Source organism: Alexandromys fortis, unplaced genomic scaffold (genome assembly GCF_014885135.2).
Source record: "Alexandromys fortis isolate MF-2015 unplaced genomic scaffold, M_Fortis_MF-2015_v1.1 scaffold_150, whole genome shotgun sequence".
Classification (NCBI taxonomy): Eukaryota; Metazoa; Chordata; class Mammalia; order Rodentia; family Cricetidae; genus Alexandromys; species Alexandromys fortis.
Genome location: NW_026068027.1, coordinates 811580 through 838806, shown reverse-complemented (window position 1 = coordinate 838806; position 27227 = coordinate 811580). Strand labels below are relative to the sequence as shown.

The 27227-nt window shown below is 50.8% G+C and overlaps 1 protein-coding gene and 1 long non-coding RNA gene across 4 annotated transcripts; one reads left to right on the top strand and one right to left on the bottom strand.

Moving 5' to 3' along the window:
• Nucleotides 1–337: 337 nt before the first annotated feature.
• On the bottom strand, nt 338–5649 carry LOC126514855 (uncharacterized). Its single transcript, XR_007595683.1, has 3 exons — nt 5514–5649; nt 5008–5093; nt 338–4382 (listed from the first exon to the last, which is right to left on the bottom strand). It is a non-coding gene; the product is annotated as an uncharacterized lncRNA (long non-coding RNA).
• Nucleotides 4970–27219, top strand: Scnn1a (sodium channel epithelial 1 subunit alpha). Of its 3 annotated transcripts, none has more exons than XM_050164046.1 (13): nt 4970–5021; nt 6239–6660; nt 14644–14917; nt 15755–15945; nt 20438–20541; nt 20909–21072; nt 21507–21605; nt 21782–21899; nt 25184–25262; nt 25371–25428; nt 25653–25708; nt 25839–25914; nt 26304–27219. In XM_050164046.1, the coding sequence occupies exons 2-13, from the start codon at nt 6245–6247 to the stop codon at nt 26688–26690; spliced, it is 2022 nt and encodes a 673-aa protein (XP_050020003.1). In that variant the 5' UTR covers nt 4970–5021; nt 6239–6244; the 3' UTR covers nt 26691–27219. The 3 variants fall into 3 exon arrangements, with proteins under 3 accessions (XP_050020003.1, XP_050020002.1, XP_050020001.1); XM_050164045.1 differs by lacking the exon at nt 4970–5021 and adding an exon at nt 5668–6059; XM_050164044.1 differs by lacking the exon at nt 4970–5021 and having other exon boundaries at nt 6101–6660.
• Nucleotides 27220–27227: the final 8 nt, after the last annotated feature.

Sequence of the window (27227 nt, the reverse complement as noted above, 5' to 3'; positions counted from 1 at the left end):
CTGTAACATAAAGGAACAGCTATGTAGCAGTCTTAGGTTATTTCCACTCTTCCTTTTATGTTTTATTAGGAAAACTTCCCATGTAATGTCCAAAAAGAGAGCAAATAGTTTTGGGGTTCTCCTTGTGGTCATTACCTAGCTTTAACTCACGGCCAGTCTTCCTCCTTCACGTAGTGTGCGCATCTTAAAGCTTGTCAATCTTCGTGTACAGATGAGTGGATTCTCACTTGAATTTTTTCACTTATTTATTTGTATGTGTATATAGCAAGTGTAACACAGTTCTAATTGGTCTTAATAATAAAAACCGGAGTTGGATATTAAGGGGATATTAAGGGACGCAGTGCAGCCAGCCACTAGAGAGACCTTTTACCTCTACCGAATCCTGAGACCAAAAGGGCAATGCTGGCCTCAGACTGCCTCTCCATACTGCTCAGACTGCAAAGAACTCCTCCTGTCTCTTCCCGCGGGATCTCAAGTGCTGGAACCAGCTTTCTGTGAGCTGTTTCTCTTAAAGACTGGATCGATTTCGTGGAGCCTAGGGTGGCCTAGAACAAACAGATTCACCTGCATCTGTCTCCCAAGTCCTGGGTTTAAATGTGTGTGCCATCACTGCTGGCCTCTAGTGGCTTAGTTCTGCACTCTGATCTCCAGGGAAGCTTGATTTGTTAAAACACAAATTATCACTACAAATAAATGTGGGACTATGGACACTTTCCCAATCAGAACTCAGAAAGGTGGGGAGATGCAACCAGACCTCGGAGCCTACTGGGACTGCAGACAGACACCTCTTAATACAAATGGTTACTACACTGTCCCTCTGACCTTCTTCAGGAGGGCAGAGACTTCTAATTCTTAGCGATCACCGCGTCATCTTTGTTCTTTCCTCTTCTGCGTTTTCCCACCTCCTGGAAACTTTGATCGATGTCCACTGGACACACCAGACGGGGAGACTCCTGGAAGGCTTGAAGGGCTCTTCTCCCAGGCCTCCTTCATGGAGACTTACTGAACTACCCTTCTCCCCACAGCCCATGAGTAATCCCCAAGGAGAACTGGTGTGTGGGTCCCTCCAAACACTCCTGTCTTTGTCACACTTCCATTAGCCAACTGATGCCCTTAGCCAGCCCAGTTGGGCTGGGAGACACTGAGAAATGAACATAGTACATAGAAGTGGACTGTCCCAGTGTTTGGAATGTCACTGGAAACAAAGCCTTACCTAGTTATTCTCAGTCTTGGTAACTTTGCTCCCCAGAAGACATTTGGTAATATCTTAAGACGTTTTAGGTTGCAACTGCTTGGAATTCCCACTGTCACCTAGTGCAGAGAGGCCAGTGATATTGCTGTGACCTGCAGTGCAAGACAGGCCCAGACAACAAGGAATTGCACGGCTAGGAATGCCAGCAGCGCTGAAGTTGTTAAGCCCTGTACTGACCAAAGGGAAAAGTCTCTAGTGGGGAACTCCTAAGCATCTTTCCAGGTCACTAAACTGAGGATGGCAGAGAGAAATCTTCTGGACCATCACATTGGGTTTATATACATAATGGAGCAAAAAAGGATGCTCTTTGCCATAGTAGACAGCCCTGTAGTTAGCACTAAATCTAAGAGTAAAGGGGTTCATTTTAGTGGGTGACTTGTTTTTATACTAGAAAGCATAAAAGCTGAAAAGGGAAAAGGGGAGGGAATTTCAATAAGTTAACATACCACAAATCGAAGCAATCTACCTCAAGACCCAGCACTACTGCTCTTGGGTATATACCCAAAAGACACTCAATCACACCACAAGGACATGTGCTCAACCATGTTCATAGCAGCATTATTTGTCATAGCCTGAACCTGGAAACAACCTAGATGCCTCTCAGCTGAAGAATGGATAAAGAAAATGTGGTATATTTACACAAAGGAGTATTACACAGAGGTAAAAAATAATGACATTTTGAAATTTGCAGGCAAATGGATGGATCTAGAAAAAAACATTGAAGCTGGGAGGTGGTGGCTCATGCCTTTAATCCCAGCACTCGGGAGGCAGAGGCAGGCAGATCTCTTGAGTTCGAGGCCAATCTGGTCTACAAGAGCTAGTTCCAGGACAGGCACCAAAGCTACAGAGATTCCTTCTAGTCTTCTATCTCTGGGATAAAGAGGCAGGACAAGCTGTCAATCCTAATGCCCACCCCCTGCAGACCCTGAAGGTTCACTTCTTCCCCTATAGACACTGCATAGTTTATGGCCAAACTAACCGTTGGTGGGTGGCTGGCATGGGGCAGGGAAGGCAGCCCCTTACTTAAGGGATGGTTTGGGAGCTCTGGGAGAGGCAACAGGAAGCCCTGGGAAGTGGATCTTTCTGAGACAAGGTAAAAAAAAAATGTCCCTGACATGGCAGACAAGAGTCTACTCTTCTGGAAGTCAGGAAAGCAGCCTCAGACTTGGGAAACAACTCACCTCAAACGTGGGTGGTCCTGAGGCCTTCGATCCCCCATGTACCCAGCACGGGGTAGATGTAGACAGGGGCAGGGCCTTTGTAACAAGGCAGCCTGACACACCACTCATAGAGATTCACCTGCCTCTAAGGGATGCACCACTATGCCTGGCTTAAAAATGCCTTTCAAAGACAACCAGTCTAAAAACAAAAATGGAGCCGGGCTATGGCGGAGCACGCCTTTTATCCCAGCACTTGGGAAGCAGAAGAAGGTGGATCCCTTGTGAATTCGAGGCCAGCCTGGTCTACAAAAGGCATTCCAAGACAACCAGAGCTGTTACACAAAGAAGCCTTGTCTAGAAAAAATGAAATAAAACAAAACCAATGAATAAACAAACAAACAAACAAAAATGGAAGTCAAAGAGTGATGCCTATGATATGATAAGTCACACATAGGACTTTTTAAAGTTTTTTTTCTTTTTTGGAAATACGTGCAAACTGGCAAGGTATACATATCTGTAATCATGGCACTTGAGAGGCTGAGGCAGGAGGATCATGAACTCAAGGCCAGCTTGAGTTATAAAGCAAGTTTAGGTTGGCTATACATTGAAACCCTGTCTCAATATACAACACCACAAACATGTAAGTCTAAAAGACACAGAAAGAGATGGAACGGATGAACAAGCCACAGTGGGTCCCTCTGGGCTGGGGAAGGAAAGAAATGGGACAACAGGAAGCTTTTGCTGTTTTAGGTACTTCTGCCCTGCTGGGAAACCATACCACGACAACAATGTATCCACAGTCCCAGCACTTGGAAAGCTGAGGCAGGAGCACCACTGTGAGTTCCAGGATAGCATAGGCTACAGAAGGATCCCCTGGTTTGGGAGGGAAAGTGTGTGTGTGTGTGTGTGTGTGTGTGTGTGTGTGTGTGTAATATTTGAAATGGGGCTCTGACCAAAGTATAGTCCTCAATACCTTTTTTCACAACAGGTTTGCCCTGGCCCATTCCAGATCCCTAATACTGTGGTCTCCAAGCCAAGCCACTCTTGGACTCTGTCAGGACTTGCCAGAGTCACCACGCTCTTCAGATCAGACTTTCTCACAGAGTCCTTGAGAGGAAAACTATTTGTCAGGCTGCCTTAAGCCAGTACTCAGGTTTCAGGCTCAGTTAGCAAACAGAAGGGGCAGGGAGGAGTTAGCTTCTCAGAACCTCACAGATCAAACAGCCAGGGCACCTGGGCAGCTTGCCTGTAGGACACTAGTTTAGGGGCTCGATGCAAGGAAGAATGGAGTTTCTTCTAAGGGTAGCTGGGAGTGTGGAGGGGTGGGACCAGTTCAGGGACACACAGCCAAGGACAGCCAAGGAGACAGCGCCTCACGAGCCGATGGATCCATGGGCTTTGTGTGGGAATGGCTGAGCCCCTCCTGGAGGTCTGGTTCCCTAGGAGTCTATGGCTGGTCTGTCTCAGAAGGTAAAGGGCAGGAGGCCACCTCAGACAAGAAGCTTTTTGGATTCTGCTTATCACTGCTGCTGTCTGGCTCTGAGACTTCAGAGAACTGGGTTCTTGTTTTGGAGGGTCACTTTCTTCACGAACTGAAAAATGAAGAAAGAGCCAGCCTCCCCCTTCTTACGCGAGGTTTCATGAACGTATCTCAAGCCACCTGTCCAACAGCTTAGCTAGCAGGTGGAACCCTGGTCCACAGGCTCTTGTTTTAAGGATGAGGGGAGGTGGACCCTCTTCTTTGTCTGGTAAACCCCTTGTTCTTCAAGATCCATCTGCTATGCCAGGGCATCATTTGAAATGTGTCCCTCCTCCTGCCTCCCCCAGGGTCCCCCAGCCCTTGCTTCTTATCTCTGCCCCCAGAGTCCTTATCTCACCGTAAGAACACTGCTTGTTCTGCAGACCCAGCTCTTCCCATGAGCTTCTGTGGGTGCTCAGGTCTGTGGCACAGAGAACACTTCTATCTGGTGCTGCCGGAGAGAGGGTATATGAGGGCACCAGGGAACCGGGGCTGCCTTCCACAGGGCTCAAGCTTGGCTCTCACTGGTTATCACCAGCAAACTGTGCAGAGCCTGGACCATGCGAAAGGCTCTCCTACGACTCCTCCCACCTCCTATTTTGGGGTCTGAGCATCTGAGGTTTCAAACTTGTCTGCTTACTACCTGATGCTTGCATCTCTCTCCGATTGCTGGGTTAGGTGGAGAGGGAGGTTTTGGAGAAAAACACATCCCTGGTGAAGTAGCCTCTTCTCCCTTCTAGGACAGCGTGCCCACCCTTCTTGCCCTGGATACCAGTATGGGCACAGCTCTTGCTTTCTCCCAGTGTCTGCCATCCCTGCCTGTCTCCGGGCTCTTAGTCTGTGCCCACAGAGCTCTGCCTGGCCCCCACGCCCACATTACCTCTGGTGCCCACATTCCTGCAAACCCTGTGACCACAACAGGGGACATTACACATTCCTGACCTAGCAGCCAATGGTGTCAAAAAGAACAGAATGTCCTAGGACCTGGCCCAGCCCCCTGCTTCACCTGGGCCCCTCCCAGGCCTGGACAGGGCCAGGTAGGTGGGGTGAAGAGTTCAGAGGGATGGGAAGAATACCGTAGGACCAGCAGGTACTCCCAGTTTTGGGGGACCCCTTCTCCTTTTCCTCTGGGATCCTGGCTGTGAGGCTGACCTGGGATGACCTTGAGAGACCCAAATCAGAAGAGATCTTAGTTTCTGGAAGTCCACTTAAGTTTCTTTCCCCTGGCTATCTTGCCTGACAGGAGAGTCCCTGTGGCTCCCTCCTTTTCCTCCTCCTCCATCCTCCCTCAGCTCTTTGCCCAGTCCTCCTGCCTGTCTCTCTTTCCACCTTCCTTGTTCTGGTGTCCCCACCTATACACAGTCATCCTCCTTCCGCTTCTGCCTTCCTGGCTTTTGTGTGTAGAATTCTCCCTCCCCTCTCAGGTTCTCTAAACCTCACCAGTCTCTGTCTCTGGTCTCCTTGCCAGCCAGTTCCCCCATCAATCACTGACCCGAACTCCAGCAGGTCCCCGATTCACCTGTACCCCCGGGAGAGCTCCCAGGTCAGACTCCTCCTCCGACCCTCCCCCTGCCAAGCTCACCTTTAATTGAGATGCTAATGAGGCTTCTGCGGCTCCCATCCCTGGCTGATGGGCGGGCGGGTTCCAGGGCCAGGCACTGCACCTGTCAGGTGAGAGGGTGGAGAGGCTCGGCTGCCAGATTCAACTGGAAAGGAACCAGTCACTGCCCAGCCACACCTGGGAGCTGGGATCCGGGGGCAGCTCAGGCCTCCTGCAGCCCTGCGGTTCCCGAGGCAGTGGAGGAGGTAGCAGGAGGCTGGAGGCCAGGGCTCGAGAAGAGGGCTCAGGAGGAGATAGGGAAGGCAGGGGAGGAAGTGAGGCAGGCTCAGAGAACCTGGCACAGAGAGGGAGACCCAAAGAGAAGCAGGAGGCAGCTGGGCCAAGAGGGCGTGAGAGCTGGAGCCAGTCACACAGTCAGGGAGGAAAAAGGCAAGAGGGAGAGGCTGCTAAGCCAGGCATTGTGCCTGCTGTGGAGACCCAGGAGGCGCTAGCGGGCAAGCGAAGGTGGCTGAGAGGCTCTGTGGCCAGACAAGCTCAGTGCTGCCTGGTTGGCCCCAACTCCAGAAGGTCAGCTGGCTCCTGGAAAGGTGGAGGAGGGTGGGAGGACTGGGGGAGAGTGGCCTCAGCGTGGGATGCGGGCACTGTCAGGGGCCGCCCCGTTCTGCCTTCATGCTGATGATGCTGGAACGCACCAGAGCCCCGAGCTCAACCTTGACCTAGACCCTTACCTCCCCAACTCACCTAAGGGCTCCATGGAGGGCGACAAGGGCAAGGGGCAAGACCCTTGTCCTCTTCAGTCCATGCAAGAGCTGGAGAAGGGAGACAAGCGGGAAGAGCAGGGGTTGGGCCCCGAACCCCCAGCGCCCCCACAGCCCAGCGAGGAGGAGGAGGCGCTGATCGAGTTCCACCGCTCCTACCGAGAGCTCTTCCAGTTCTTCTGCAACAACACCACCATCCACGGCGCCATCCGCCTGGTATGCTCCAAGCACAACCGCATGAAGACGGCCTTCTGGGCAGTGCTCTGGCTCTGCACCTTCGGCGTCATGTACTGGCAGTTCGCCTTGCTGTTCGAAGAGTACTTCAGCTACCCCGTCAGCCTCAACATCAACCTCAATTCAGACAAGCTGGTCTTCCCTGCCGTCACTGTCTGCACCCTTAATCCCTACAGGTCAGTCAGCCCCATGCTGTCTTCGGGGCGCCGTGGGTTTGTGTTGGGGTGGGTGTTCAGTGGTACAACATGTGCTTAGCATGCCCAAGGCCCAGAGTTCCACCCTCAGCAGCACAAAAGCAAGCCAGTCCCACAATAAATAAAAGTGGTGATGGAGGAGAGAGGCCAGCGAGCAGAGGTCCAGGTCTTGAAGGTGCTGTGGAGGTGGATAAGATCTTCGTGTAGAAGGAAGGTTTGCTGTATTGGGGAATGAGTAGGTAATGTGTGGGGTGAAGGGTAGGGGAGTGGGATGGGGAAGTCTGGTTGTCACATGTCCTCCAAGTCCCTGGCTGCCTTAGCCTCCTGCCCAGGCCTCTGACCTTTAAGGGCTTTGGTGTGTTCTGAAGTTTTGGGTTTCATCGGTGCTCTTTGCTGGGTTGGGTCTGGAAACTGGACTGTTAACCACGGGGAAGAGAGGCGGGCAGGGCTGGGCACTTGTACATACCATTTGAACTCACTGTTAAACCAGACGCGGTGCTGGGCACCGGGCGGGAAAGGCTTGGTGATAATCCAACCACCTTTATGGAGGGCCAGGTGCTGCCCTAGCTACTGGAGACAAAGCTGAAGCAGGGTGGGGGAGGCAGGAGCGTAAACAAACGCTGAGCGCTCAGTGATTAGCACTATAAAAACCGAGCCTGACTGCCTTCAAGGAGTGTGAGGTCTCTTACAAGTGTTTGAATGAGGGTGAACGGGTGTGAGCACACACATTAGGAATGCAGGCAATTATGGAAGGCTGGGATTGGTCACACGCTGCGGGTGGAGGCTCCCTCAGGTAGCCTGTCAGGCCCAGAGTTGGGTCATGGATTAACAAACGCTGGGAAGTCCTGTCCTGGAGAGGCAAAACTGCCCCCATATAATGAACACAGTAGGAGTCACTAAGCTGAACAGGACCGGCTGCTAGAAGTCCTCTATAGTCTCCTGTGTCATTCGCAAAGATGTGGGACGGGACGGTATTATCCTCGTTTTACATATAGGAAACTGAGGCCAGGAGAGACAAATCAACAGTCATCGATACTGACACAGTCCTGATTCATCCTGTTAGTTTGGTCCCCAAACCAGGCCTTGTCTTATACTCAAAAGGAGGGACTTGGAATAAGAGAAGCTTCCCATCACTTGTTCACCTTCATTTCAAGTCTTGATTGTTCCCTCCCTTAGCCTCTGTCCATCGGGCTTTCTGAGCTCTTTTCACCTTATGCCTGGCAGGGTGGGGGACAGAACAGGCAGAAAGTACTGGCAGGGGAGGGGCCAGGGCCTGGAAGTTGGTTGTAGACACTCAGTAAATATTTGTGGGCACAAAGATGAGGAGATATGGAGAAGGCCGGGGTGAGTCTTTTGAGGTCTATATATTTTCTAAGGTTCTACTGGGTGCTTGGACCTGGACAGGCCAGGAGAAAGCCCCGGGGAATGGACACACGCTACCCCAGTCTGGGGAGCAGTTGTCCATACAGAAAATATCCATCTTACTGGAAGGTGACTGACTGCAGGGGGAGGAGGGAGAGGACACACAGAAGGCAGGGAGGGTCGAGGAGAGGACTCCCAAATACAGGAGGAAACTGAAAACGTACTATGTGCCCAATTCAGTGTTGGGTGATGTTTTAAACACTTGTTCCTTAATTCCACAAAATCTAGCGAGGTGGGCATTTTTATGTGTTTCCTTTGTTGCTTTTTTTTCTATTTTTTCTAAAGACAAGATCTCAATACAGCCCAGGTTGGCCTTGAACTCCTGGGATATTAGGGCGCTTGCTACCACACCTGTGTCGTTTCCAGTTTTCGGATGAAGATGAAATCCTTAGCTCCACAGCTGCGTTAGCTGATCATGAGGGGAAATGGCAGTGACAATTCTGTCCACACAGACTTATGTCCAGATGGTTTTCCAGATGGAGCCAAACTGGGATGAAATCTTAGTAAACGGGCCAGGTATGGTAGCTTATGCCTTTGACCCCAACACTCTGGAGGCAGAGGAGGCAGATCTCTGTGAGCTACAGGCCAACCAGAGCTACATAGTGTTGTTAGCTGTCCCCAAAGACCCAGGCTGAAGATATGTAGGTGATTTCGGCTCAGCTGCCCTGTCTTCCTACCCAGGTGTCTGACCTTGAAGAAAAGAAATATTATTCAATGGCTTAATCCTCACAATAGATTTGGGAACTATATACCATTACTGCCTCCATGTTATAGATGAGGAAACAGAGTTATACTCAGACAGGAAGTGGTGAAACTGGGATGCAAAGTCGTTCCCACCTAAGAGCTAGTGCCTCTCGGGATAGCAGTCAAGTCCCAGCTCAAGTGTGACGTCAAAGCTCTCTCTCACATGACAGCAAGACTTCCCAAGGTGGGGCGGCTGGTAGGATCCCAGAAGGAAGAGCAGCAGAAAGAAGGGGACTCCCCGCTAGGAGTGCAGGGCCTGAGCAGCCTTGTGCTGGCCGACCTGAGAGTGAATAATGGCTGGTGGCTGGGATGAGGGGATGATAAGAAAAAGAAGGCAGTCACCAGAGAGAGCCTGGAGTGGAGCAGACACAGTTGGGTGTCCACCTGCTGAGGGACACAGCTGAGCAGGCAGAGGATCTAAGAAGGTGGCCCTGGCTGCTGGGCTGGGCTGGCTCTCAACTCTAGTCACTAGGAGAGTTCCAGTCACCTCCACATGCATGGGAGACAGAACCCACAAACATAAGGCACTTGGGGCTGGATCTAAGGAAGAACTGATCCAGGCCTGGTGGCACAACCCAGTGATTCTGTGATTGGGAAATAAAGACAGAAGAATCAGGAGTCCATGGTTAGGCCTGGGTACAACTTGAGTTTGAGGCTGTATCCTGTGGGGTCCTGTGCCAACAACAACAAAAGAAACCAAGGAAAAACCCGAACAGTGAAGACCATGGCCTCTCTCTCCTGGAGAGAGCAGAGCAAGGGCCTTGGCATCAAGAGTGGCCTAAGAGAGGGCCATTTCCTCAGAGAGCCACAGAAGGAGGTGGGGCTCTCAACTGCTAAGCCACCCTTGACCTACACTCTTTTCAGTCTAGACGGCAGGCTTTACTCAAGTGTCTGGCAGGGAGAGCCCAGACTGAGGCCCGGGTTGGCCAATGCTCAGGCCTTCTCTGTCTGGCACTCTGGCACTGGGGCCGGAGTGGTTCAGGGCAAGAACTCCTGCATAGGCAAAGGTGTGTGTGTATGTGTGTGTGCCTGGGTGGAGGCTCAAGTGTCACGGCACCAATTCTCTCCTTTTTACCTGGGTTTATCTGGGTGGTTTGGTTTGCCAGCAAGTCATCTCATTAGCCCCTGTCAAGCATCTTAAATAAGAAGGGCTCCAAGAACCTAAAAGTAAAAAGAAGCTAAAGCCAGCAGCTGTTGAGAGGAGTGAGAATCAGAATCTAGGTCTTTAGTATCTTTTGGGACTTTTGTTACAACCGAGAGGTCACATGGCAGGTGAGTGGCGGACATACTCCCCTGTGACGTCACTTATCTCTAATAATGAATACCCATGGTAATAAAATACCAACCGCAGCTGCATAGTCCCCACCAAGAGTGGCCCTTAGCCCTTTCCACTGCGAAGAGGGACTCTTTGCCACCTATGTGGGGCTTCTACTTCAAGGACAAGGTGAACACTCATTGTATTGCTGAGGAAAAAGTTTTATGAGTTGTTATTTTGGGAACTGGTTATCCATAAAAGATGCCTTAGGTCACTAAGGGTTAGACTCTATGTAGCCTGGGCCAGCTCATTAAAATGTGGAATTCTACACAGCATCACTCTGACAGCCTAAGGGAGACTGCAGTTAGGGTTCGTTATGGCCAACTCTTTCTAAAGAAATAATGGATCCTGTTGCCGGGAAGCAACAACAGTCCTGTTCTGAGGCCAGAAGAGCTCAGCGTACCCATCTGTCTAAGCATGGCACCCACATTCACCTTCCTGGCAGTCCTTACCCTCCACAGTTCGTGAGTTCTTAAATCACTATCGCGGGGACTGAATTCCATGTATGATCTCAGAGCTCAGAACCCACTCATGAGGGAGAAGGGCTACTTGTTGGACATCTACATGTGAATGTATTGGGGTACAAGCTGGGGCTGTGGGGTCTCTGTGTGTGCCCCCTTAGCATTGTTCAGAGCTGCTTGGGAGACCAGGGCCTGGAAAAGTGATGAGAGAAAGTCAAGACTTTCCTGGATAAAGCAGGAAGATGGGCTCTAAGCACAGGGGTACCCATCGCCAAGGAAGGAGATGGGGTTGTCTTCATTCTCAGCTCTACCAGGTATTCCAGAATGCCTACTGGGAATGCTTTAGAGGTTCCTGGGTGGGTTTTTGGGAGCCTTTTAAATATATCAGAGATGGAGGAGTAGACAAAGATGGGAAAATAGGTGGGCCAGTCTCAACCTCTTAGGATTCCTGTATCCTGCCAGCCTGTCCTTTTCAGAGAAGGAGAGTCAGAGGGGAGGCTAGCTTTAGAGAAAGGAGATGCTGATGGTCAATTTTGAACACTCCTTAGCCAGGAGTAGTGGGGAAAAAAATCAGGGACTGTGGAGTCCAACAAGCCTGGGTTTGAAGCTTAGCATCAGTATTTCCTGGATGAGTGACCCTAAGATAATTGCCTATGGATGGGCCTCGGATTCTTGAGTCATAGAATGAAGATAGTAAGGTCTGGTAGAATTGGAGTAGAGAGTTTACCCACCTCCCACAGGCGGGTTGCCTGACAGACAGACAGACAGACAGGAGTGAGGGCAATAAGCATGGCCCAGGAAGGAAGTCAAGGCCACATGGGGTAGATCACCTCGAGAACATCCCATCAGAAGTGTCTTGACTCCTTTGTCTAGCCCCGGTCTCAGGACAAGACCTGAGGGCTTACTGTGCTTTGACTAGCGCCAGTCCAAAGCTCAGAATCCTGTCACACAAACGTCTCGTGACAAGACGTTAGGAAGGTGACACAGGAATGCTATGGAGAGGAGTGTCCTTGGGGAGGGAGAGATTCCTACATGGAACTGGACACGGGTGCAGGATCAAGGGTTGGGAGACCAGACTGCTGGGGTGTGTATTCATAGGCACCCAGTCCGGAAGAGGCCAGAGGAAGCCGACTGATATGGGCTCAGTGGGGAAGAGTCTGGTGAAGACAGAGAAGTGGTAACGTACTGATGAGGAAGAGGGAGATGAAGGTGGTGACCTGTATCACAGAAATAATCCCAGCAGAGCTGGGGACCTGGATTCTTCCTGTATGACACTTCCCTGGGCGTCAGGCTCCTGCTTGTTTTTTCCTCAGGTCTGGCCATCTTCACTTTGTGTCCCTGAGTATTCCCTCATTTCATCTTTCCAGAATTTTCTGTGGCAGTGCTGTATCCATTCTACAGACGGGCAGCCAAGGCTGGGAATCAGAGAAGTCAGATTCCTTACCCAGCATTCTATAGCTGGGACACCAGTGTGCCCTTCCAGCAGGGGGCAGTGTGTGTGTGTGTGTGTGTGTGTGTGTGTGTGTGTGTGTGTGTGCTCTAGTGCTCTTTATGGGACAGAATAGAGGACACCCATGTCTGGGGCACACTCTGACTCATGTCTTGGCCATTTTATCTTGGAAAAGGGCATCACGATGGTATTAGCCCAGATCATTGTGCAGTATATGTAATGATTGTGCCTGGCTCCTCAAAAGTGCTCATACGAGCGGGCACGGCCATTCTTAAAATCTTCAATGCCATTTCAGTCTCTCGGAAGGCCTTGGACACACACCTTAGGTCTGAGCTCTGTTTTCTCCTGAGAAGGGATATGGGGCTGGGTACAAAAAGGGGGATGATTAGGGTCCAGCCAGCTGGACTTTCTGGATGAAAACAGAGCCCAAAGGAGAGGACTGGGAGGCTTTAAACTGAACAGTGGTACATTAGGACCATGGATGAGCTTTGAACAGCCTTGGGCTGCAGGTGTGGCTCAGTGGTGGTGGGCAGAGGCAGTGCCCAGCATTTATGAGGTCCTGGGTTTGATCCCGAGCACCACAAAACAAACAAAACAAAGCGGTATTTGTGTATGATCCCGCATCTCTGGCAGTAGTAGGTCATTTCACTAGTGCAGGAAGTTTGTTTCCTTTCTTTTCTTTTTAGAGACACAGTTTCTCTTCTCACAGCCCTGGCTGTCCTGGCACTCACTCTGTAGACCAGGCTGGCCTCAAGCTCAAAGCTCCTCCTGCCTTTGTTTCCTGAGTGCTGGATTAAAAGAGTGTACCTCCACACTTGATTCTTGAAGTTTTCTTTAAGTGACATTTAATAGTCAAGATATTGGACATTTCCAGTCAATTCCTCTTTTACATATATTAATATATTATATATGTTGTTTTTTGAGACAAGGTCTTACTATGTAGGCCTGGCTGACCTGGAAATCACCATGTACATCAGGTTGACCTAGAACTCGGAGATCTGCCTGCCGCTATCTTCCCAACATTGGGATTAAAGATGTATGCCACCATGCCTGGCACAGTAAATATTTTAAAATTATTACTATTACTATATTTTAAGTGTATAGGTGTTTTTCTTGAATGTATGTCTTGGCACCATGATCATGCAGTGCCCATGGAGACTAAAAGAGGATGAACAGCCTAGACTGGAGTTAAAGATGGTTGTGAGCTACCATGTGGGTACTGAGAATTGAACCCAGGTCCTCTGGAAGAGCAGCCAGTGCTTTTACCCTCTTGAGACATTTCTCCAGCCCCGTTTACAGTAAATATTAATCTCAGGTAGTGTAAATCCTCCAGCTTTTTTCTTTTCCACAGTTGTTTTGGCCACAGCAGGTTCTTTGCAAACCGGCACTGTCGTTGCATGTACCTGTAAGCTCAGCTGCTCGTGAGGCTAAGGCAGGAGGATTCCAAATTGGAGGTCAGCCTGAGCTGGCTCTGCGTTTTCATAGACCTTCGAACCGCCTTCCACTTACTTTTAAAATGTTTGCTGAATCTGGGGTCTGGATTGTATGGAATCTGAAGATCAAGTTGGGAGACCCGGTGACATCTAGTGCATGGCCAGCTGTGTGATTCCTTATGTTTGGACTCTTGGTCTTTAGCAGGGTTTCAGTGTGCTCTGCAGTGGAAGAAACCTAGCTTATCTTTTTTTTTTAAAAATAAGATTTACTCCTAAGTTTATCAGATTTATTCAAAATTCTATTTTTAAAAATATGTTTTTATTTATGTGTATATGCACATGTCTGTGCATGTATGCCACATGTATGAATGTGGTTGGGGGCCAGAAGAGGGAGTCAGATCTCCCTGGAACTCCAGTTACAGGGGTTGTGAGCGCTCAATTGTGGGTGCTGAGAACTGAACTCAGGTTCTGGAAGCACATGAGTATCCTTAATTGCAGAGCCAGTCTCCAGCCCCAGCGTGCTGTTTTCATTTTCTGTTTCTTTCTTGCTATTTAAAAATACAATCAATATTTGTGTATTGATTTTGCATCCTGCAGCCTGGTTTAATTTACCATCTGTGTTTTGTTTTGTAGACTGTCATTCTCAGGCCAGCCATGTTGATGTCCACCGTACAGATAATAAGATGGCCAGTACTGGGAATGAGGAATGTAGGGATTTATATGGGACAGTGTTTGGGTCCGTTCCAAATCTCATTAAAGCGAAGCCTCTGGAGAAGGGAAGGGTGGCACTACAACTGGTATTTTTACAGCAGTTCAGGGAGATTCTGAAAGTGCATTTGCTGAGAAGTCTGGATTTGAAGACACAGTTGACAGGCACTTCCAAAGGCCACCCTCCCCAAAGGGGATGGGGCAGGATGACCTGAGCTGCCAGGCTAAAGAAGTGAAGAGCCCCCACCCATCCGGGGCAAACAGACAAGTCCTGGCCTAGGCTTCCACTGCGAACACATCTGTTTATACACTTACTCCCAGTCAGTTCTCGAGCCATCAGAGCGATCACTGATTCCCTCCGCTTATGGAGAAAACCATTGCCCAGCGGGCGGGCCACCCCTAGACCGACCTCCTCCCCATTGGCCATTTCAGATACACTGAAATTAAAGAGGAGCTGGAAGAACTGGACCGCATCACGGAACAGACGCTCTTTGAACTATACAAGTACAACTACTCCTACACTGTCAAGGCTGGGGCCCGCCATCGCAGCACCCGCAACCTCAGGAGTGCTCTTCCGTACCCCTTGCAGCGACTCTACGCACCGCCTCCGCCCAACCCAGCCCGCTCGGCACGCAGCTCGTCTTCCAGTGTGCGCGACAACAACCCCCAAGTGGACAGGAAGGACTGGAAGATCGGCTTCCAACTGGTAAGCCCCGCCCCTCGGTCCCGGGCCCGCCCACGCGCTCACCCGTCCAATGGCCCCGCCCACTCTGTCAGATCGAGAGTAATACAAATGGATGGATGGATGGATGAATGGATGGACGCAAAAAACGAACGCTACAGCCACCTGTGCCACTTTGCTGGCAGCTTATGTGGCAAGGGATAAGTGGCAGGAAGTAAAGTCTGTTGCAGAAAACATACATTTCTAAATTCTAGTCCTTATTGATGGGACTCATTTGAGACCCTCTGGTGACAGAACGGAGAACTGAGGTTCTGCTAGCCTGTAACAGAGAGCAAGTAAATTAGACCCCTTAGTAAAATGAGATGTGTGTGTGTGTGTGTGTGTGTGTGTGGTGTAACCCAGGTCCTTGCCTGTATTTAGCAAGGGCTCTTCCCCTGAGCTACATCCCCAGACCCTAAACTTGTAGACTAAAGGAGGAAAGGGGAGAGGGTCAGCGGGTGAAGGAGAAGGGAGGCCTTGGAGCGATGGGCCAGACCACCAGCATATAGGAGGTCTAGACCATCTCTATTGTGGAAACGAACCTTTTGATTCCCCAGTATTCACACCAGTGAGAGGGGAGAATTCTTGCTTCTCTTCCTGCCTGGTTGTGTAAAGAAGCTGCAGCGAGACACTGCCTACCACTGCCTGGGTCTTGTGTTCCTCTGGTCAACTCTCCTAGGGGCCACTGTGTTTCTCCCCTTCTGTTCTATCTACCCCCTGTTCCCTAGACCTGCTCATCAGCCCTCGGGACACCTCGCCTCTCTCTATCTTTGACCTTGGTGGCTCCCTCATGGGCACTGACATTCTGATCTCTGTGTGCAGTGCAACCAGAACAAATCAGACTGCTTCTACCAGACGTACTCATCCGGGGTGGACGCAGTGAGGGAGTGGTACCGCTTCCATTACATCAACATTCTGTCCAGACTGCCCGACACCTTGCCATCCCTAGAGGAAGAAGCCTTGGGCAACTTCATCTTCACTTGCCGCTTCAACCAGGCCCCCTGCGACCAGGCGTGAGTAAACCCTGGTGGTTCCGTTCTTCCTGCGTCCTCCTGAGGGCTCAGGAAATGCTTGTTGGCTAGGTGAGGGAAGATACGAGATGGGCAACGCACAAGCCCTAGCCAGAGGCCCGAGTCTATGCCCAGCAGGTCCCCTGTAGACAGCAGTGTGCTGAGCTCTGTGGGCTGAAGGTCTCCTGGGTCCCCTCTGTGCTTCTGTCTCTCGGCCTGGTGACTCATTTCACACCATTCTTCAGAGCCTTCTCTTTGGAAAAAGAAACAAATCAAAACATAAGAAAGGAGGTTTAGTCAATAAATGTTTCTGTGTGGCCACGTGCCATACTCTGTTGTAGGCATGTGGGGTATAGTACAGGGGAAGAAATATACATGTATATACACACATACACACATACACACATACCTACCTACCTACCTACCTACCTACAATCCTTGCCCTCTTGGCATTTTTACTCAAGTGATGTGAAGACAATGACGCTAATACCTATTTTAAGAGTGGCATCCAGTGCGTGAGATGGCAGATGTGAGGGCCCTTTATATGCTCCAGGGCATGCTGGGGTCAGCCCTCTTGCACCTAAACAGGAGAAGCGACATGTCCAGAGGCACAGGCTTTCCTAAGGATTTCCACATCCCACTGTCCCTCAGGCATGTCTGTTAGGACCCCTGTCAGAGTGTCCTTCCAAAGAGGTCACGGTCAGTTATCCAGCTCTCTGAGAGCTGGCAGGAGGTGGAAGTAAGGGGGCTTCTTTCTGTTGCCTCTGGCCTCCTACTCCTGCTTCACCTCTGTTCCTTGGTGTTTCAAGGGCTAGCTCCTGCGTGGCTGAGGAAGGGCGCTGAAGCAATAGCTGTACCCTGCAGGGGGGCCCTTCCCTCCTGTGTCACCAGAGCGGCAGCAGGGCCAGGTGTCACCTGCCCCATGCGCGCTCACGTGCGTCCGTACCTGTCTGTACTTTCTGTTTGTCTAAGGATGAAAGTCAGCAGCTGGGGAGTGAGGCCGCTAAGCCTGGGCCAGCCGCACCTGCCACCAAGCCTCCCTGGCGCCTTCCATCTGGAGTTTTTGTCCCTGTCCTCTGCCTTTGTCCACTCCAAGCTCTTGCCTCCCTTCCCAGCGAGCCCACAGTTCATCTTTGTTTTGGCACGCAGGTTCCTTCCTCAGCTTAGAGCCCTATCCTTTCTCAGCAGGATTGTTGAAACAACCCTGCAAGCTGTCTGACCTTCTGCCTCCACATCCTCCTCCCTTCGTTCTTCCCAGGAAGTCTTTGTCCCTTTCTCTTGCCGAAACAGAATACTACAGACTGGGTGATTTGCGAAGAAAGACGTTCATCCATTTCTTACAGTACTAGAGGGTGGGAAGTCCAAGAGCCTGGTGCCGGAACCTGACTGGGGCTCCCACAGCATGACAGAGCTAAAGAGGAAGGGAAAGTGAGCATGTGAAAGAGAAAGCAGGAAGGGACCTGACTAAAAACTAGCCCAGTCTTACAATAGCTAACCCTCCCTTGAACTCGTGGTAATGCCACCGATCCATTCATGAGAATTCACCCCGTGACCCTATCTCTTCCTATTGGATCCCATCTCCAACACATTGGGAAGTCATTTCCCAAGACAGGAATGGAGACACACCTTTGAATCATAGCAGGGAGCTTGACTTTGTTATATTAACTATTAGAGTCAGTCCTGTTCAGAATCCTCTGAAGAAGGGGCTGGAGAGATGGCTCAGCAGTTAAGAGCACTGGCTGCTTTTGCAGAGGACCTGGGCTCTGTTTTTAGCACTCACATGCAGCTCACAGCTGTCCAGAACTCCGGTTCCATGGGATTCGGCACCCTCTTCTGGTCTCCACAGATACCAGGCGTGCATATGGTATACAGATATACCTACAAGCAAGCAAAGCATTTATATACATACCATCAATACAATATATAGTTCCTGTGGCCTTGCGAATCTAACTGAACTTCCTTAGCATGGCCTTCTGGACCCTTCTCTTCTTCTTCTTCCTCTCTTTTGTTTTCCTATTTTTCTTCTGGTTTTGTTGTTGTTGTTCTGAAGATTGAACCCAGGGCCCTCACAACATGCAGGCAAGCACTCAGTATCACTGAGCTACATCCTCAGACACAATCTTTTCCTTCATGGCATGTAGTAAGAGTCTTTCTTTTCATACGTACAGTTTAGTGGTTTTAAAATATCTTTAGAGGGGGCTGGAGAGATGGCTCAGCGGTTAAGAACACTGTCTGCTCTTCCAAAGGTCCTGAGTTCAATTCCCAGCAACCACATGGTGGCTCACAACCATCTGTAATGAGGTCTGGTGCCCTCTTCAGGCCTGCAGGCACACACACAGAATATTGTATACATAATAAATAAATCTTTAAAAAAAATATCTTTAGAGTTATGCAAACATTGCCACTGTCTAATTTTAGGGCATTTTTCCCACCCACCACCAAGAAACCCGTTTACCCATTAGCATTTCCCCATTCCATCTAAGTCAAGCCCCGGGAGCCACTAATCTGCTTCCTGTCTCCATGGGCTGCTCTTTGTGGGCATTTCACACAAGGGACAGGGATGTAGCTCAGTGGTAGATTGATAGCATGTGTCAGAATTCATGTATGAGCAAATAATGCCGTGTTGTATAGACATAGCACAGCCCTGTGATATGGGACACACCTGCTCTTTGGCCCTTATGAATGACACTGACCTGTATGTGCCTGAGTGAGGTTGCACACTGATAGTGTTTTAGTTTCCCTTGGGTGCACGTAGGAGTGGTGTCCTGGGTCCCATCACTGTTTCACCCTCAGAGGCACTGCTGGACTTGTGTGCAGGGACACACTTCTTTATCAGCAATCCCGAGGGATCTAAATTCCCCACGCCTGCCACCTGTTATTGTCTATCTTAAAAAACAAACAACAACAAATTGCCTTTAGTTATTCATATATGTGCATGTGTGTGGGCAGAGGACAATTTCAGGGAGTTGGCTTTCTCAACCTTAGGACGACAAGCTTGGCAGCAAGCACCTTGCCACCTGAGCCATCTTGCCAGCCCTTGTTCTCTTTTGTACTTTAGGCAATTTGATGAATCTCTGGCACCTTAATGGGAAGCTAATACAGTTCTTACTAAGTATTAAGACTTTAACTTAGCCCTAAGTAACCCCCTTTTTTTGAGCCTTTTTTGTCTTTTTCTTTTTTTCTTTCTTTTTTGGACAAGGTCTCAGTCTTCTCCCAGGCGGATCTGGACCTCACTTTGCAGCTTGTAGCCCCAGCGAGCCTCATGCTAGCACTGGGATTACAGGAGCGTACTGCCACAGCTGGATGGGGCTTTGTTCTTTAAGATTGGTTTATTGCATTTGTGTGTGTAAGGAAGAGACTGTCCGTGGGAAATATGGCTAGCTCAGGGCCACATGACCAAAGCCACACTTACCTCTGGTCAGTGTCCTCTCTTACTTCTCTACTGGTCGCAGGCCAGAGCCTCATTTTCCTCTTGTCCTGTTCCCACAGCTATGTCCAGATAGCAGGACGTAGAACACAGGTCCGCTCTCCCCACGTAGCTCTTGGAACCTGTAATATGCTGTCAGTCTGTGTTTCTACTGTGGCAGCGGGGCCTGTGTGCTTTTCTTCTTGTTTCCCAGGCCTGTTTTAGACCATCCTTGGACCCAGTAATCTGAGATGTGCAGGTGCACTGAAGCCTCTGGAAAACATGGCTTCCTTTCCTCCCTGTGTTCTAAACGTCTTCCCTCTGCTCCGCGCTCGCTGTGGGCTCACCCCCTCCTCAAATGCTGTGTTCCTCCACCTCTCCATTTCCCTCATGAACGCACTCAGTAACTACGCATCAGTGAACTCCCGTGTTGTCTGTATGCCAGCAACCACGTATCTGACCCCAGAATAAGACAAAAATGAAGAGGCGTGGTTCCTGCCCTCACGGATGTCACAACCCGAAGGGAGAACCAAGATTTAGATGCCGAGAAGTTAAGAGCACTGTAGATGTCTTAATATAACACAGGAGGACACAAGGAACCAAGAAGTAAGATCAGAGGAGGAGAAGCTGGGCTCTCAAGGAGATGCCCAGGCCCATCCTCACTGTGCAGCCTTGGGATCCCCACCAGCTTGGAGGGAATGTGGGGGTTCACTCCATGTAACAGGTAGAACCAGTGGATCTAATGGGGCGTCATGTGCGGATCTTAAACACAAAGCTTAGGAGACTTTTGTTTTGCTTTTTAGAAAAAGATAAAATAAGATCTATAATACACAAGATCACCTATGTAAGTCCCGGGTCAGCCATCCTGTTGGTGTGGCCTGTCTTGTGTGATGTATTTGAGGCTGTTGGCCAGAGTGACCGAGGGAGCCATGAGTTGTGTCCCAGAGTTGTGTGGACACACAGAAGGTGGCAGGAAACAGGTGCTCCTGAAAGTCTGGGGGGGCGGGATATTTTTCTCCCTCACCTCATGCTCCGCTCACCCCGTCTACTCCCTCTCTAATCCTGTTGTCCTTACTCTCTTGCCATCAGGAATTACTCTCACTTCCACCACCCCATGTACGGGAACTGCTACACTTTCAACAACAAGAACAACTCCAATCTCTGGATGTCCTCCATGCCTGGAGTCAACAATGGTGAGCAGCTCCTGTCCCCCACGTTGCCCTTCAGGCCAACCTGCCCCATTCATGTTTACTCTCCCTGGGCTTATGATCTAGAGATGCTGGGTACCTTCTGGGTCCCCCCTTGATATGCCCCTTGCTATTCTGGAACGGTCTGAATGTTCTTTCTCCCAAAGGACAAAGCCGCTACCACCCCCCACCCCAAGGCCATTCTACTCATGGAAAAAATTCTGTGCTTTAAGCCTGGCCCAGGATCCAGCTCTGGGTTCCCAAGTCTACCTGAGGGGCTTACTTACAGGCCTTGTTCCACCAGGAGATGTAGGGCTCTGCAAGGGTGAGAGGTGGGTCTCCATCCCCAACTCTTCTCCTCCTGCATCCTCAGGTCTGTCTCTGACACTGCGCACAGAGCAGAACGACTTCATCCCCCTGCTGTCCACAGTGACGGGGGCCAGGGTGATGGTGCACGGGCAGGATGAGCCTGCCTTTATGGATGACGGTGGCTTCAACGTGCGGCCTGGTGTGGAGACCTCCATCAGCATGAGGAAGGCAAGGATGCTCTGACTGGGAACCTGGGAGGAGGGCCCCACTGGCAGGAGGAAGATGGGAACTGAGAGGTGGACTTGGTAGCCAGGAGACTGAAGGGGGGGGTCACGTGAGTAGTTTCACGATGTGGAGGTCTTCGGGAGCGGAACTGGATGGAGGGGCTAAGCAAGGGGGCCTGGGAAACAAGGCTTTGAGGAGACCCCCATTGCTAAGGAGGGCTCAAGACATCCTTAGAATTCCAGAGGATGCTTTGGACCCATGCACGGGCTAGAAAATAGTACCAAAAGGGGTGTTTGGGGGTGTCGGGGCATGCTTTGAGATGGGAAGGCTGACGGGTTGCTGGCAAGGTGTGAGTTAGTAGTTGGGATTGAGGGAAGACTGAAAAGCCAGGGCTGTGCCCCCTCACCAGTGCTCTCTTGACATCCACGGGTTCACAGGAAGCCCTGGACAGCCTTGGAGGTAACTATGGTGACTGTACCGAGAATGGCAGCGATGTCCCTGTCAAGAACCTTTACCCTTCCAAGTACACGCAGCAGGTACACAGAGCGTGCTGCAGCCATTGGGGGCTGCACAGTGGTCAGCGGGGTGGAGGGATGGAGTAGCAGAAAGGGCCCTGGTGGAGCAGTGGTTCAAAGGGCTCAGCCTTCCTGCACTTGGGGCAGGGTGAGGTTGGGCCAGGCCTGAAGCCTCTTGCCCCTCCCCTCCCTTCCAGGTCTGCATCCACTCCTGCTTTCAGGAGAACATGATCAAGGAGTGCGGCTGTGCCTACATCTTCTACCCGAAGCCCAAGGATGTAGAGTTCTGTGACTACCGGAAGCAGAGCTCTTGGGGTGAGCCGGGGAGCCCCTGCCCTGTCCGCTGCTCACCTCCAGTTCCCTATGTGCCTGGCTCCTGGAGCCCTTGTCTGGGATGACTCCCTCCCACCTGCCCGCGTCTCTGCTTTTCTGCCCTGAGTCTCTGCCTGTTTGCCACCTCCTTCCTTCCTGCCATGGGCTTTTGTGCCTGTGTGAAGGGATTGTCCTTTTTAAAAAAATACCCTGCAGCAGAAGGAAGGAAGTGTGTGTGCCTATGAGCTCTCTGGCAGCTACCTCGGTGTGCCTACTCATTCTTGGGATGCTCAACAGGGGTGGGGGGGTTAGGTAGAGCACCCAACAACTCCCTGGGGCCCAGGAAGAAATTATTAGGAGTCCTGTGTTTCCATCTCATCTCTTGGTGCTTTAGAAACTATGTATTCTATCCTTTCAGCATTCCAGTGATGCAATTTGTGAGTTTTTTTTTTAAATTAATCTTCCTTTCTTTTTCCTCCCTCTCTCCCTCCTTCCTTCATTTCCTCTTTCCTTGTTCCTTCCTCCCTGCACACCTGTGTGTGTGTATAGGGGGGCGGTGCTCACAGATTCAACTCCGAGCAGGCACAGGGCCTTTGCCCACTGAGCCACCTCTCCCCCAGGCGCGTAATTTATAAATCAAATGCACATTTCTTTGTTAGAGAATGTTTTTACCTGGAGCAGGGCACAACCAAACAAGTTGGAGAGCCCTGGCATGTCCTGCTTATCCGGCCATTGTTTCGGACACACCCTTTTCCTTTCCACTGTGGCAGAGCTAGGCTAGAATGCAGGGAAAAAGATGTCCTACCAGGACACCATGGATGGCAGGAGATCCTCATGTTCCTGATCTGTGTGCTCTCATCTGCACAGATACTTGTACTTCAGACCCCTCCTCCAGGGCCCCTTTAACCTCTTCACCCAGGGGCCCCTTAGCCCCTCCCAGGGGCCCCTCTAAACCCCTCCTCCCAGGGGCCCCTCTAACCTCCTCCTCCCAGGGGCCCCTCTAACCTCCTCCTCCCAGGGGCCCCTCTAACCCCTCCTCCCAGGGGCCCCTCTAACCCCTCCTCCCAGGGGCCCCTCTAACCATCATCCCAGCTTTACATACCCAGCTCTCTAGCAGGGTGAGAAAGGGAGGAAGTTGGCCACAGCCATTGCTGGAGGGGACAAGGCAGTAGCAGCCGTGGGCACGTGGAGGGCTCTCGAGTTGTTCCACCTAGGTCCTAGTCCCACCTGCCTGCTTTCTTGCCTTGGACTGCTTCTGACAGGACTTTTCCTGTCACTTCTCTTGTTAGGGTAGTTTCCTGCTCCTGCCCCTTGCCCCCAGCTTTCTGACCCCAGTTTCCTGCCCCCTTGCCCCACCCCCACCCCTGCCTCTTGCTCCCAGCCTCCTGCTCCTTGCCCCTTGCTTCCAGTCTCTGCCCCCACAATCTTGGAGGGAACTCAGAGGCTACTTGGTATCAGCTTCTTTCTCAGCAGGCAGAAACCTGGAGAGCAGAGAGGATCCGAGTCCCAGATGAACAGGGCGGTGGGTGGCCGACTTGGTAGGCCCTCTTTTATTTCCCTCCCTGCTTTCCAGCAATTCTTTCCAAGTTCTTTGTCTTGTTTTTGTTGAGACGGGGTTTCTACGTAGCCCTGGCTATCTTAGAACTCACTGGGTAGACCAGGCTGGCCTTGAACTCACAGTTGCTTCTCTCTGGGATTTGGTGCTAGGATTAAAGGCATATGCCGCCCCCACCAGCCTATGTTCATTTATTTATTTATTTATTTATTTATTTATTTATTTATTTATTTATTTACTAAGATACATAGCTCGGCTGTCTTGGAACTCACTATAGACCAGGCTGGCCTTGAACTCAGAGATCTGCCTGCCTCTCCCTTCTAATGCTGGGATTAAAAGTATGCTCCACCACTGTCTGTCTCAATAATTCTTTTAAGTTTTAAAATGCTTGGAGCTCCTCAATCCCATTGGAGGGCCCCATGTCCCATCTTCTCCTCTTTTTCATTTTGTTTTACTGAGGTAATTTGCGTCTTAGAGTTTACTCACTCAAACTATAGGGTTTTAGTTAAATATAGTTGCCGTTTTTTGTGTTGGGCTTTAATTCTGGTCCCATGATCACCACCAAGTCTAGAGTTCTTAAAATCATTCCCAAAGAAACTTTGTACCTATGAGTAGTCCCCCAAGCTGCCCAGCCCCCAGTGCCAGCTGCTGAGAAGTCACTAGCCCAGGTGTTGAACATTTCATGTCGATGGAGTCATGAGCATCTGACCTTTGCCCCAGCTTCTTTCATGTAACATGCTTCCAGGGTCCAACCATGCTAACACGCATTGTGACAGAGTAGTTTCCTGTTGCAGTTATAAAACTTTTGTTTGTTGAGACAGAATCTCATCCTGTAGCCCAGGCTGGCTTCAGCTTTACAGCAATCCTCCTGCCTGAGGCTCACAAGTGCCGGGATGACCGGTGTGGACCACTGTTCCCAGCTGGTTGTACATCTTGTTTATCCACGTAGCCAGTCGACGGATATTTCAGTTGTTTCCTATTTGGGGCTTTGTGACTAATGCTGCCGTGAACATCTGTGTCCATGTCCTCGTGTGGGCTTACGTTCCCAGCTCTCTCCTTCCGCACCTAGGAGAGCAGCTGTGCTCATGTTAGTTGTTTAGCCTTCCTGAGGGACTGCCGTACTTTTGGAGGTGGCTGCACCATCTCATATTCCCAGCAGGAGTAGATGATTGTCCCAGTGGTCCTTGCTGGCAGTTTTGTTTAGAACCACTTTCCTAAGGAGTGTAAAATTGCATCTCATTGTGGCTTACCCCTTTTTTTATGCAGTCATTGTGCCCATTTTCTCTGACTTTAACGTGTGTGCCTTTTTTTAAAAAATATTTATATATTTTTATTTATTTATTTATCTATTTATTTATTTATTATGTATACAATATTCTGTCTTTGTGTATGCCTGAAGGCCAGAAGGGGGCGCCAGACCTCTTTACAGATGGTTGTGAGCCACCATGTGGTTGCTGGGAATTGAACTCAGGACCTTTGGAAGAGCAGGCAATGCTCTTAACCACTGAGCCATCTCTCCAGCCCACGTGTGTGCCTTTTGAACACATATTTCTGTGGCTGTCCCCTGTCCCCAGCTTAGCTTAATTTCATAAACAGTTTTGTGTGGTCGCCGCTCCTGAGGCGCCCTTGAAATGCTCTTGTTGAAAAGTGGGTGCCCAGACGGTGTGGAAGGCTCTCTGTGTGGAGAAGGCGGAGATGCCCTCAGAAAACAGGCCCTTCTTTGCACCCACAGGCTACTGCTACTATAAGCTGCAGGGCGCCTTCTCCTTGGACAGCCTGGGCTGTTTCTCCAAGTGTCGGAAGCCATGCAGGTAAGAGTCCTTCCCCAGTGTGGGCTGGGCAGAGACTACTTGGCTGGGTAGGATAGAGGTAGCAAACAGAACCCCACTCCTTCACTGAGCACTTCAATCTGTTCGCAGTGTGACCAATTACAAGCTCTCTGCTGGCTACTCACGATGGCCGTCCGTGAAGTCCCAGGTAAAGTGGGGAGAGGAGGGATGGATGCGCATATGAACATAGTTGCACACACGTGCAAATGTGCATGTATAACATAGTGGACCTCTGAGAATTATACATACTGTTATATATGAGTGATGCCATCCATCCCTGAAAACCTGAGGGGTACAGGGGTATACATCCCTGAACACATGAGGGGTACAGGGTGACCTCCTTGCCATCTCCACCCCTATTTTCCCCCCCAGGATTGGATCTTCCAGATGCTGTCCTTGCAGAACAATTACACGATCAACAACAAAAGGTCAGGCCTGCTCCAGAGCTCCTGGGCAGGATCCTTGGGGAGGAAAGGGGGTTCTCATGGGGGAATTGGGAAGAGGGCCTTTGGAATTAACTCTCCAGCATTTCTTCCTGCTCTCTTCCCCTTCCCAAAGAAATGGAGTTGCTAAACTCAACATCTACTTCAAGGAACTGAACTATAAAACGAATTCGGAGTCTCCCTCTGTCACGGTAGGGCCTGCCTTAGTTAGGGAGCCTGGATCTCCTGGGGGTTTGGCAGGGTAGCTCTGAGGGAGGAAGAGGGGTTGCCTTTGTGGGGTCAGAAGGGTTTGTCGGAGAGGTAGAAGATAAGGAAAAGGAAGTTGAGTCTAGGATAAGGTGAGGTCATCAGAGAGAGGCATCTGGGGTGTGAGGTCTGGTAGTGGGAAGCACGCACGTGTGACAGACAGCTGGGAAAAGGCCCCTGAGATGCACCCCAGTTTCTGCAGGGCTCATGACCATTTTTTCTGTGGGGAATGATAAGCAGGAGCTGCCCCTGCACGGTGGGGAGACCCATTTGGCCCCCCGGGTGCACAGGTTGCTGGCTTGGTAAGGATGCAGGTGCTTCTTTCTCTCGGCAGATGGTCAGCCTCCTGTCCAACCTGGGCAGCCAGTGGAGCCTGTGGTTTGGCTCCTCTGTGCTGTCTGTGGTGGAGATGGCGGAGCTCATCTTCGACCTCCTGGTCATCACAGTCCTAATGCTGCTGCACAGGTTTCGAAGTCGGTACTGGTCTCCAGGACGAGGGGCCAGGGGGGCCAGGGAAGTGGCCTCCACCCCAGCTTCCTCCTTCCCCTCCCGTTTCTGTCCCCACCCTACATCTCCACTGCCTTCTTTGCCCCAGCAGGGCACAACCCCTTCCCTGGCCCTGACGGCCCCACCGCCTGCATATGCCACCCTAGGCCCCCGTGCCCATCCACTGGACTCCGCAGTGCCTGGCCCTTCTGCCTGCGCTCCGGGGGAGCCCTGAGAGAGCAGAATGCTTCTCTCACCCAGGCCAGTGCTCCTGGGGAAACTGAAGAATAGCTCCTCTTCAGTGGCACTGTCCACAGCTGCCCGACTGTCTTTGGTGTGCCTGAGGGAGTGGGCTAAGTAAGGGGCCCAGGAAGCTGTCCAGAGAAGGGCTAATGAGCTCCTCTGAGCTGCCGGGCTCCTTTTTCTGAACACTGCTTTCCGCACAAGCTCAGACAAGTCTCCTTTTCCCTTGGATCAGCCAAGCCAGACTTGGAGCTTTGACAAGGAACTTTCCTGGGAAACGACCAAGGAACAAATATAAACAAGGCGCAGAAAAGCAGCCACAGGTTTCCTACCCCATGACCAGAGATTGGCCCGGCCTCACCGCCTTCAGAGACACAGATGTCTGCTCCCCCTCTTGAACTTGGGTGGGGAACCCCACCCAAAAGCCCCCTTTGTTAGTTCTTTGGCAATTCCCCTTTCCCGACTCCCCACTGGGGGCTAGAGTAAGACGCGTGTAGTAAAGGTTTGACCATTCGCCTTCATTTCCAAG

Excerpts from the sequence above, each read along its gene's own strand:
- Scnn1a (XM_050164044.1), top strand. The coding sequence starts at position 6,125 with ATGCGGGCACTGTCAGGGGCCGCCCCGTTCTGCCTTCATGCTGATGAT. Across the intron at positions 6,661-14,643 it reads TGCACCCTTAATCCCTACAG|ATACACTGAAATTAAAGAGG; the intron begins GTCAGTCAGCCC and ends TGGCCATTTCAG. Across the intron at positions 15,946-20,437 it reads CAGGCCCCCTGCGACCAGGC|GAATTACTCTCACTTCCACC; the intron begins GTGAGTAAACCC and ends TCTTGCCATCAG.